At 39.5% G+C, this 12,920-nt stretch overlaps 1 protein-coding gene across 1 annotated transcript in view; it reads right to left on the bottom strand.

Moving 5' to 3' along the window:
- Positions 1-79: 79 nt before the first annotated feature.
- The window catches only part of tcf12 (transcription factor 12), a 78,681-nt gene continuing 65,840 nt past the window's right edge, over positions 80-12,920 (bottom strand). Inside the window, exons 13-21 of the mRNA XM_053336414.1 lie at positions 12,041-12,128; positions 8,092-8,165; positions 6,068-6,139; positions 5,381-5,572; positions 2,591-2,702; positions 2,313-2,475; positions 1,234-1,478; positions 801-954; positions 80-281 (exon numbers count right to left, since the gene is read on the bottom strand). Coding sequence (XP_053192389.1) covers positions 812-954; positions 1,234-1,478; positions 2,313-2,475; positions 2,591-2,702; positions 5,381-5,572; positions 6,068-6,139; positions 8,092-8,165; positions 12,041-12,128 — 1,089 coding nt within the window. The 3' untranslated portion in view covers positions 80-281; positions 801-811. The remainder of the gene's footprint in view (positions 282-800; positions 955-1,233; positions 1,479-2,312; positions 2,476-2,590; positions 2,703-5,380; positions 5,573-6,067; positions 6,140-8,091; positions 8,166-12,040; positions 12,129-12,920) is intronic.

Below are 12,920 nucleotides of genomic sequence, written 5' to 3'. Positions count from 1 at the left end.
AGTCTCTGATTGTTCAGAAGCAACACACTTCTTGCAGACAGTGATATGTGCTGAAGGTTTTTTTTCTTTGTGTGGGAGAAATTTGCAGATGGTAACTGGACACAGAGAGCTGGACGTTGGGCTCCTCTTCAATCTTAGGATTGGATTGTGTTAGTCTTGTGGTTTTCGCTTCAAGTGGTCTGTCTCCTCCAATTGGTGACACAAACTGTGAGTCCTGTCTGTCACTGGGAAGCAAGGTCACCGACTCAAACGGGACAGATATGATCTGGGATCACTTTGATCTGGAGAGAAGAAGAGAGATACATCAGAGGTGGAGATTAATAATCACACAAGATATAAAATGAATCTGAGATTAATTTCCATATAAAATCTATATTTTCAGCTCAAGATAATAACAAAAGATTCATTTTAAAGCATTGTTTTCATTTATTTACATCTTTAAGGAAAATTCTCCTCATTCCATGAAGGTGGGCGAGGCTCAAACAATTAATTGATTAATCCAATGGTCAATAGAGGTTATTTTTCTATCAATAGAAAAATAATCAGCAACTATTTTGATAACCCTAATCCGATTTAATTAATGAAGTCATTCAATGATAAAAAATCCCAAACATTGCCTGGTTCTATTCTGACTTCTCCAATGTGAAGATTTGCTGCTATTTATTGTCATTTTATTTATTATATATTTGGGTTTTGTCCTGTATTTTAATGACCAAACAATGAACAGTTGAGTAAATAATCCTTTTAACATTTAACTTGATAAATACAATAATGGTCAGTATCACTGGAGATGAGTGTACCTGTTGTCCACTCAGAGGTGGCCCATGGGGTTGGATGTGTCAGTCAGGCCTGGATGGACCCCTGTGTGGCCTTGTTGGGCTTCATCGGAGCCCCCGGACACCTTTTCCTCCTCCCTTCTCTTAAGGCAGGCTGCTTTGGGGTTCAGATTCCGCTCTGTGGGTTCAGACAGATTTCTCTCATTTCTTTGAACAAAACCAATGACAGCTTAGATCTGTTCATTTCCATTTTATCAAACAACATCATGAGGCAAAGATTAAAATGATAGTAAATGACAATATCATGAGCCAGTGTATTAAAACAATATACATGGACAGCATCCAAGCAGCTTCTCTACAGCACTTTTTCTCACACACACACACACACACACACAAACAAGCCTATATATATTATGACCAATATTAAACATTGTTGTTTACAACAACGTTGTCTGACCTCTAACTTGCTGTTCCAAGCTGAGTATGACGGCCACGGCCTGATGGAGGATGAGCAGTTTAGTCTGTGGCTTCTCGCTCTTCAGGTGCAGCTGGCACATGCGACCCAGCTCTTTGAAGGCCTCGTTGATGTCTCGCACCCTCAGGCGTTCACGAGCATTGTTGGCCATCCTCCTCTCACGCTCACGCTCGGCCTTCTGCTCTGGGTTCAGGTCTTCGTCTTCGGTGATACTGTGAGAGATAGAACTGTTTTCGCAGCAGTAGAAGAAAAACACTTGTTACTGTCATTCTGACTCACAATTAAAATAGAAAGTAAAATCACAATCACAATTATACTGTATGATATCATACCCTCGCTCGTTATGAACCCACTACCTACATAAAATTATTCTTTTAATTTCTTATTGTTCTCTGAAACAATGTCATGGTTCTCAGCTCACAATTAACAACTGATATGTAATTATGTGAACTCATTACTGTAGGTGGCAAAGTATGGTATAAACAACAGCTTCACTTTGTAAAAATGTTAATTGTGTCAATCGAATGAACCAAAATGAATTAAATGCATTAATCAATAAAGTCAGTTTATTAAGATATACAAGCACAAAGAAACGGTAACCATCCTTCATGTACCTTCTCCAATTAAAAATTATAATTGTTAACTGTGAGTTATTTTCTTTATTAATTTTTCTCACTGTCATTTTCTTTTTTATTTGTCAGATCTGTCACTGATGAAAATCCATCATGGTGTAAAACTTTTGAGTCGTGTTTCATGGTAATATCACGTTAATGTTAATTAATGTTAATCATGTAATGGTAGTTAAAGTTGCATAAAAATCAACATATAACCACTCTATAATTTGAAACTGTAACATAATTTTGTGCAATCTGCACAAATGTATACCACTGATAAGTCATCTCTAATGATGGTAAGTCTTTAGAACATCAAAGCTCATTTCTAAAAGTTTAACCTACATACTCAAGATTTAGGTTCAGAGAACTTTCAAATAATTATTGTACTGAACCAAAACATCAATTGAAGGAAATATTATTCTAAACCTGTATCAACATGTTCTTTACCTTGTGCGTGTGCCGGTCCGAGGTGTCTTCATGTCTCTTTTGTCACTTTCATCATCTGACTTGCCATCAATGGAGAGGTTATCATTCATGTCATCCTTGTCATGTTTCTCCATCTTCAGCTCCAGTGCAGCAGCCACCTGCCCAACTAGGCCTGAAGCAAGACCTGTTGTACAAAACGTAAACACAGAGGTCAGATACCACACATAAACAGATACATGGCCATATCACGCCATGATAAATGTATAATAGAGTTCATACAACTGTGGGGAGCATCACACCTCTGAATGCTTCCACTTGGTGGTTCAGTTCTGCGCTGGATGTAGAGCCAGCACTCTGCAGGCCTCCATGGCTGCTGTTCAGACTGGCAGCATCATCAGCGTGGGCACCACCCTGCTGCAACACAGACAGGAAGGACATTGTCAGGAAAGGAAGCAGACATTCTCTTGAGATGGTACATAAAACAATACTTTAGAGCGAGACATGTTCAGAGCCTAAAACGAAACAAATTAGTCTTTCTAAACAGAAAGAGTAACCTTCATAGTCCATGACGAGAAATTTTCAGAGAGAACTGTCGATCCAGAGATCAAATGTTTTTAAAAATTGTTTGTGAAAATTGTGAAACTGTGAAAACAAACTAAGAGATTTAGATAGATGAAATTCAGATTGCATACTTTCTGACAGCATGTACATTTAGAGATTTATCTATTCACATTAAAAGCTATTTCTTGTAAACAGGGCGCAGGACAAGTTCAAGGTCTAATGAGTCATTCACGTCTGTCCCTCCAAACACTGGGTGGTGCTTTGGTTATATGTGTCACAGTAGTGTACAACCAAGAGTAGGAAATAAGAGACACCTGTTTTCAAAAAAGGCACATCATGAAAACATCTTTATTTGTCCCTGTTTATGTAACAATACGCTCTCTACTCTCTGTTGTGACATTCTCCAGCTAAGATATCTTTTACCACAACTAAGAACACAACTTTTTGTCATGACTAAAATGAGACCATGTTCAGTTTCAAAAGATGTCAAACTGAACCCTCTCCACATTTGGACATTTCCTTGTTTTTATGTCCACATTCATAACCGAAAACTCCCACCATGTTGTACCACAAAGTCCCTCCTTCCTGAGGTTTACCACATGTTCTTGAGCTATTTGATTTCCCTTCTGAGAAGCAGGGAAGGGCAGGGAAAGCGTCACTGAGGGTGGAGGGTATGTACCCCTTTTCTTATGGAATGTGATCCTCAGTCACTGTTGGCCTCTGTTAACCCTGCTACCCCGGGACCCTCCCCTTCCTCAGCGCTACGCTAATCTTTGCTGTGCTCTCAACAGGTGTCCAAACAAGTCTTTGTCCGGAGGAGGAGGAGGGAAGCTGGGGCTCTGGCGAGAAAAGAACGCTGCCATTTTCATGGCTGGGCCTGATTACCATACAGCTGAGGACCTCTATTTGGGTGGAGGCCGCTGGTTCAGACACACGTTTCCAACTATTCAGATTTCCTGGGTTGTTAAAAAGAAGTGATGAAAAGGGGTGGAAGGGGGTAGAGGGTGGGGTGTCAGCCAGAGTAAAAAGCCTGTGGCTGTGCCGTGCCGAGGCTGGTGAGCCCTGTCTCTTCCCACACAGGAAGTGCTGTGTTAGTGCAGACACAGTATGTTCTATCTCACAGTCGCAGTCGGTCAACATCACTGCCACAACCCAGCTCTCTGTAACAAATACATCAAACTGAGCTCTTCTGACAACCACAAAAGATTCTTGTTTAGGGACAAAAAACCTACTCTGCAAACCCAACAACTACAGCACCAGTATAAAACTACCATATGACAGAAAACACAATATTTTACATCAAAAGAGGGATGTAACAATTCCTGATAGCTGGTACATACAAAATAATGCTAAAGTATTTTCTCTAATAAAGAGAAACCTAATTTATGAAGGAAATCAGTCCTTCAAAACATGCTCACTTTCTGTTGCACTACATTTCAACTGGACAGAAATAAATGTTTATTTAATGCATGTTTACATATGTGGGTACAAGTTACTTGCATGTCTGTGTTTTTTGTCAGCTGGATGTCAGAGGAAAAATACTTTTTAGAAAAAGGGAAATGTTTATTTGTGCTGTTATATGTTGTATTGTGCTGGATATTTAATAAAAATTGGATATTTATTGGAATTGTTTTGTGTCTTGAATGAACAACTGAAGCTACATTTGTGTCTTTATCTCTTAAAAACGTTAAGATGCATTTACTGGCTTTATGGCTTTACTTCTGGGAAACCAGGTAGATATCTGGCCTCGATCTAAAGTTAATATCTAATTACATGTTAATTACAGCCAAATATAATTTCCATCACAGAACCATGACATTAAATAAATCAATCAATAACACATTTGTTAAATGACTCTATGTGTCAATGTCTGACTTTTCCTACCATTATTGGCTTACTGTATCTTTCCAAAACAAGTGATCTGTCCTCTGAGGAATAATAGAGCTGATTCAGCATTGTTGGTTGGTTTTTTTTATTGGGTGTGACCCAAATAATTTCCAAACACCTATGGCTTACAGTTGGACAAGTCGCCCAATTTTTTAATTTCCACTGCAGATGTGTTCAAATCTCTTGGCTCTTGAAAATGGAATATGTCGGAAGGAGTATGGGTGAACACATCATGATTTATACTGAGACCTGCATTCCCCTGTTTCTCCAGAGGCTGAGACTTTAACTCTAAAAAGAGTGCAACACACAAACACTTCCTACACCGAGGCACAACTTCCATTACGCCTGTTTTTCTCTTTTCTCTTTCACCCTTGTGTATAGAGTTGTTCTCTAGAGGAGGGTGAGTCTTACGCCAGCCATTACACTTATGGAAAATATGTCAGGGTAAATTCAACAGTTCTGTGAGGAAAATGTCTAGTTTTTACATGGCAGTGGATCCACTTTGAACAGGTGGTTGAGCCGTTGTGTGTTGTAAACTTCTTATAGGAATACACCAAATAAATATGTTTCCTCCCTCCTCAAATCCAAACACTTCATGCAATCCTGAGTACATAGAAAACACTTCTGTGAAGTACTCATACCATCGCTGCTGTCCGACTTGGAACCAATGCAGAGGCAGCGAAGTTTGCTCCAATGGCTGCTATTGGCCCATTTTGTGCCTGTCCCAGCAGACTGTGTATGTCGCTGGGCAGACTGGCAGTGGAGCCCACGGCATGGTTCCTCAGAACAAGGATTGCATCATCCAGTCTGTCCAGACGATCCTCCATCCGAGACTGGGAGCACCAGAGGGATTGTGGAGTGAAGGGTTATGGAGTGGGAGAAGAGAAGAAAAGAAAGGGAGAGCAGCTTAGTATAAGCACATTAGGACAAAAATTTAAAACACTGATTGTATGGTGTGGACTTGAAAAGAAAGGGGAAAAAAACATCTGAAACATAAGATAAAGGCAATTCAAATGCAAGATCAATCAAGCCATTTCAGCTTGAGTAGTAAAAGTCAACAATCAGCCTTGTTTGTGTTAAACTGAATAGTAGGCAGATTCACTAGAGTCACTTGGAGTGCTTGAACAATTAATTTAGACTTTAACATCTGCACCCAAGATGATTACTGCAAGCTGAAATGGCTAAGACAACATAATATGACATTATGGTAACAAAGGCAATAAAAATGAAGCTGCATTTCACTGTGAGGAGTCAAGCTTTTGTGAGAGAAAAGAAAATTGTGAAGATGTATGGAATGGATACAAGCTCTATCTGAAGGGCAGGAGTACCTCGCAGACATCCTTTAAGAAAGACATGGCATCCTGAAGATGCTCATGTAACTGCTGATGAACTCTGTTTTTCTGGCAACGTCAAATAAGAATAAGACAGGATTATGAAAAAAGATCAGTATCTGTATCTGTGAATACCAGAAATATACAGTGAATAATAGATTGATTTAGAAAAGACACACGCACACGCACACGCACACACACACACACACACACACACACCCACGCACACACACGCACACACACATATACAAAGTGCAGGATTTAGAAGGAAGCACACAGCTGCTGACCAGTCACTTTGTAAGGATGAAAATGTTTTGTTTGCACATTTTAATACCTCCTACTAGTATTGGTTGTTTCTTCTACTTTACTACTACCACCACTACTACTACTACTACTACTACTACTACTACTACTACTACTACTACTACTACTACTACTACTACTACTACTACTACTACAGGAGGTGTTACACAAAGTTTACATCCTCTGTATTACATTCACTACAGTTTTGTACCTCTCAACTGCAATACTGCCATTGCGTGAGAGAACTATCATGCATATAATTATTTTGCATTGTTTCATTTACTATATCCAGCTGTGCTCTTCAGTAAACCTGACTAACATGAAGCCATTTAAAGGAATGGTTTGTGGATTATCAAAGCTGGCTGTTTTTCAGAAATGAATCCCGATAAGTATCAATGCTGCATGATTGGTCCCACAACTATCACTGTCCCAATCCATTAACAGTACTAGCATGTTTAAACAGTTATTCATCAGTGCTTGTAAGAGTCATGGGGCTTTCTGATGTCCCAAGTAGTTGCTGACGCAGTTACTTGGGAATTGTGATCAATGTTTTTATTTCTTGGCAAAATCCTGAGAATATGTCATTATTGGAGTTTTCCTTCACTGACTCCCAGTGGAATAATGTCTTCATTAAAACTGTAATGGAAAAACTGTAATTTTTAACCACTGATGAGCATCAATGGCTTGACATTAGAGCATCCTTAAGGCTCGCTGTTTTCCATTTTTACAGTTTTTCACTGAAAATATGCAGATTTTATGTCCCTCGCATCCAAACATTATCATTTTTGCAACAAGAAGATACAGTTAACAAGGCAGAATACAAAATGCTTCAAGTAACAGAAAGTGAAAGAAGAAACATTTTAAATAACAACCAATTGTAACAAGTTACTTAGTTTTTCCATCATACCCATTAGGTTCTCAAACAGCCTGCCAGATGACATCAGGCTAGACAAATCTATCTGCCCTTTACATCTTTCCTATCACCACTTAAAAGACCAAACTTACCAGTGTATTTCAATGTCAGTCAAAAGCTACTACCCTCTACATGTCTACTGTTTCTGGCAGAAGTCCAAGACTCTCGCAAATCCTAAAGTATGGCTTCCAAGATCAGACCAGACCAGACCAGACCAGACCAGACAACAAGTAGCTTTTGACTGTAGCAAACATGTCTGTGGGTTAATAACTGACAATAATGGCAGTGGGAAAATGTGAAACTGAACACTAAGATTTTTTGAATGGTTTTGTGCAAATACTGTTATGTATTACAGTATCTGTCTGTATTTCAAGCTGTTTGTATTTCAGTTCTATATTCTGTAATTTAATATTTTTATCCAACAGAAAATGTAAATGGCTGACATGTGCATCAGGTAGTAGGCTGGATGAAAGTTGATCTGTGACTCTGGTCGTATGGTAGCTAAGGAATCCAGGGGAAGTGGCTCAGCAAACAGCTGCCACCCCCACACCAAACCCCTTAACTAAACCCATCCCCCAACTGTCATCTCTGTCTTGGCCCACGGAGTAGAGGACAGATGGCAAGACCCAAGGGACAGGTATTGTTCAGTTTGGTTATCCCTCGACCCCCGCCTTCTTCAGCAAAACATTTGTCAGACAGGAATCTGCCTGTAATGCTAGATCAGAGCTTCATGGAGAACTCATCTAAAGTGAGCATCCATCATATTCTGTGCTCAATGAAGGACGGAGGCGGGCAGGGAGCTTACCAGGGAGTGAAGGGAGTTCTCGTAATTCGGAGAGGAGGGGGCCTGTCCACTAGCGCGGGGCCACTGGTTGGTACCTGATGAAAGAGAAAGAGATGTAGTATAGGTCAGTGTTAACAATCCTAATATTAACATGGCTGATAGCTGCATCCTGCTTCACTGTGTACACCTATACAATGGTGAACTGACACACACCGTAACATGCAGTCATAATATACTGACATCCTGATTTTCTGGTGTCTTGTTGATCTATATGAGATATTTTTATCGTTCAGGGCTCAACTGCATTACTTCCTGATGTCTGGACTGCATCCTGACATATGAGCCAGCAGAGAGTTCGCTTAACGCCCACTTCCACCCTGAGATGCACACTGAAACTGCACATTAATAAGCAGCGTTAGGACAGGCCTCACAAAAATATGAGCACCGACAGATTTTCCTGCACACTTCCTTTTTCCTGGAAACGTTAATTCTCTAGAAACACATCTGAGTGATTAAAAATGCAGCGCGGTTGAACAGTGTTCGGCTCATGGCCTTCATCAGGGCTTTTGATGCAGGCAACTCGCCAACCATGTGTGCTCAATCAACTTCATACTCTTCCAGCTTGTGTTCCCTTGTTATCTTTCTCATTAGTTGTGTGTCATCCAAACACCTATTTGACTGGTGATGTAGTGGCAGTCTCTCTTAAATCTGAGTACCATTATTTCATTTTAATATTTAATCATAATAATTCCTAACCCTGACCCCCTACAACAGTACTTTTTCCTTCAAAATGAAAAATCTTGCATTCCAATCACGTAATCTAAATATGGAGAAATTTACAATACTCAACAGGAGAGATTATGATTTACCTTTGGCAAGCAAACATCGTCCATAGTGGATTTTGTACATTTTGCCTGAGCCAAAAAGTTAATCTACAAGCCAGTACAGGAAAGCAAATCAAGCTGATTTGATCTGGTGTAAATTAGTGCAGAGGAAGAGGAATCCACATCTGCTCATCACATTTTCAGTTCCAGTCCCACATTTCTTTCTGGAGCACAATCATCCAAGTAACCTGCCTGCCACGTGAAACAGGAGGCACTGCATTATACAATCAAATAACCTTAATGGACTTTGACAATAATGACTCTTTCCAGGTTATTTACAGTATAGGGTGTCTGCAAGACTTTCCAGTTCAGGGCTCTCAGTGCTCTTCTGGTGTCTATTAAGGTGGAAAGCTGCCAAAGTCAGCCTACAGCCTAGTAAATGGAGTCTGCTGTAGCCCAACTTACAGATGGATACTTTGTTTTGGTTATTTATCATTTAGGGTGATCCTAAAAACTCATTTAGCTGCTGTTTTCCACTTCTCATAATAACAAGGCAATGAAAAATACAGACCAGGCTGTGGGGAATCACTTATAGAGGGGCCTGGGGAATACTGACTGGGATCAAATTTTATTCACTCTTAAATTAAAGAGCAATTTAAAAGCTACAAAGTGCAGAATGACATTCAGAGACCCATCTGTGAACAGACTGATGTATTATTTTGAGTCCTAAATGTTTGTTTTCACAAACAAGGCCAATGTGTTCACATCAAACACATACTAAACCACTGAGTGTAACACCAACAACATACCACATAAAACTAACACATATTTTTGACAAGCACATAAATTATATCTTCAGTAAGCCCAGGAAATGGTTTAAAACATGGTTTTCCATCATTTCATCCAGTGCACATCTGTAGTCTATATCTCTACACAAAAGGCAGACTTTAAATAAGCACCTACTAAAAGTGACTTTGGGAGAGGAAATGAAAAAGCCTCTGTTCTGCCTCAGCTTCTCCCAGGTGAGTGAGACAGTAACTCCACGCAAAACCTCTACTGTCAGGAGGCTATGAAAAATTTGCCTGGGGCCTGGCTGGTCCCTACGTGCACCAGAGAGAGCTAATTGAACAAACCAGTCTTGAGTAATGTGCTGCATATCAGTGTAATCCTTATGATGAATGCATGACGTACTTATCATCAACAGCAAGCCAACTTTTGTGCCAACTTGTTTAAATGAATTTTTATCATCATAAAAACTAAGATAAACATCACACTATTACAGTATTGTAGTGGTGTCACAGTTTAATAGCATCCACTTCCAATTTCTGTTCATATTACATTATAATTAGTCATTAATGTGATTGGCATGGTGTACTGTAAATAGGTGAAGAAGGGGGATCCCTATGCGAGTCTGTCATCAGCTGAGTCACAGCCGCCCTCCTTCACCGACTGGCATATAAACGAGACCTTTTGCAGTCTGGTCTGTCTGTGTGTGTGTCTGTGTGTGTGTGTGTGTGTGTGTGTGTGTCTGTGTGTGTGTGTATGTGTGTTTGAGTGTGTGTTGGGGGGGAACAGCTGTCCATGGGGCAGGTCAACAGCAGTGGATGGGGGGGGGGGGCATACGTAGGGACAGCTGTCGCCACTCCATTACCACACATGACACAACTGCCCGCTAAAACAACACACTGGGCCATCCCTCACTGTCTCCCCTCTTTCGTTTTTCATGACTCCTTCACTTCTGTCAACACATTTGACAACCTCCACATTCATCTTGTACATATCTCTTTTTACAGTATTTTAAAAAAAGGATATTAGTATATTACATATTATTATATTAGTATATTTCTTTTTGGGTAATGCAGAATTATTTGGCTGCTTTCTTTTTCTTCTTGTTGCACAATATAAATAAAATGCAGAGTGCAGTCAGTCTATTCTCAAAGTCAGGCTATGATTAAAAAAAAAACACAAACTGCAAATCGCTTGTGTAACATTAAATCCACTGCCTAAAATTGTGTCTTGTTACAAATGAAGTGCAATAATCCACTATTATAAGCCAAAAAAAACTTCAATAACAGTTCTGCAAAAAACTAAATATGAAAAGCTTCTCTGCAGTGTAATTCAAAACCCCCTCAAACAAAATGTTTAAATCCGTAAGCAGCCCAAAGGCCACAACCTCAGGTCTTTTCATTAACTGTTAGTCCAGGGCTTGTCATTTTAATTTCCATCACTCCAAAAAAATATAAGCAATTTCTAAATGTTATTCCAACAGCACTTGTCAGCTACATCGAGATTTATGTAGATGAACAACCCCCCCCCCCCCCCCAAAACATGACATCACCAGAAGTCTATCTGAAGAAGCCATGAAAATAAAGCCCATGGTGAGGACTCAGGATTTTTTTTAAGGAGCAGGTATGTTTTCAGACTCAGCAGAAACTTGTAACACTGATTTCAGGCTTGTAGTATAACTCACATCACATTGTGTGTGTTCAGGTACTGCAGATAAAAAGCAGCCAGCAGCTTAATCTGGTTCAGAGCCTCTCTTCTCTTTGCTTGAGATTAATGTTTGTTGTACATGTTCCCTGACAAATACATTTAATGAAATACAAATGACAATGTTTCCATGGCCATGCAGCCTTATCCCAGACTAAACTAAGCTTTCTTTTAGAGTGGATTAATGTAAAAATGGCATTAACTGCCCTGTCACAGATAAAGTATGGAGGCACTGAGAATGAGTAGCGAGTGATTAGAGTGACTCTAAAGCTAAAAGAGGTATTAAATTAAAGTTTTAGGGAAACTTTTTACACTTCACTCTGCTTATAGACTTTGATTAATCCAACAAATGCACCACATAGTAAAAGTAAATGAATTAATTAACGCCACATTCACAAAATCCTCCTAATTAGCTTGCATATTCTAGGTCAAGGCCTAATTCTAATACAATCTGATGTCTGTCTGTCAGTGGCTCCTGGCACATAAAAAAGCCCTTAAAAAGTAGTTTTAGAGAAGCACATGCTCTATTCTACAATCAATGTGTGGTTTAGGTGCATATGAGGTGAGTATGAGATTAAAATCCAAAATTGGTGTTCTACCTGGCCTTCCAGACGGGGTGCCGGCAGCAGTCACCACAGTACCTGCTGAGGCAGCACCTGCTGTGGCAGTCAGAGGTGAAGGAGAACCCACAGGTGTTGACGGGTTGGATGGAAAACTACTGCTAGTGTGGTCAGGCGAGTAAATCTGTGGGAGAAAAGAGGAAGCAATAGATGCATGAAGGAGTGTGGGAGAAGAAGAGACGGAAAGAAAGATTAACCATTAATGCACCATCAGCAGTCCTAAATCAAAATAAAATATATATCGCATGTTGCCGTTTCTCTTCTTTTTTTTCTTTTTTTTTTTTACAGCTGCTGCCATCTTCAAGCAAAAACTGTATCATCAATTATGGGTATTTTACTGCTCAGATGCTCAGTGCATACATATGAGCCGTTAACAGTCATCTGTGCTCAGAGCACGGCCTTAACAAAATGAACCATAAACAATATTCACTTTGATGTCCTGTGCTCATGTCTCGCTCTATATCCACTCACGCAAGTCAGCCAGAAGTGAATGAAGATTAACGCCACCAGACAAATGTATCTGACTTGCACTTTGAATTATTTTTATTTATGTTGCTGAATCAGGGCACTTGAATTGTAAAAACAGGAGCTGTATTTTCTTGTTTTATATGTAATACTTATTTTAACTCAACAGTATTGTACATGTGATACAAAACATCAGTGCTACAATGGAAAATAATATCTCTGTTTTTACTATTTTTAATCTCCTTTGTCTAAATATACTGATGTACAGGGATTAAAGACAGGCTGGATTATTTTGTATAAATTCTACAAATTTCTCTCTTAATAAAAAAGCATTAACTCAATAACTCTCCAACTAACTGTAGTTTTGGATGCATGACTCGTCTGTCAGTATATGGCACTAACATTGAGTTAATGATCAGGTAAACGTGCTTCTGTTGGTATGGCAGGTCTT

The sequence above is a fragment of the Scomber japonicus genome, chromosome 1 (assembly GCF_027409825.1).
Source record: "Scomber japonicus isolate fScoJap1 chromosome 1, fScoJap1.pri, whole genome shotgun sequence".
Taxonomy (NCBI): Eukaryota; Metazoa; Chordata; class Actinopteri; order Scombriformes; family Scombridae; genus Scomber; species Scomber japonicus.
Note: the sequence above shows the minus strand (reverse complement) of the source record. Positions and strands in the feature narration are given on the sequence as shown.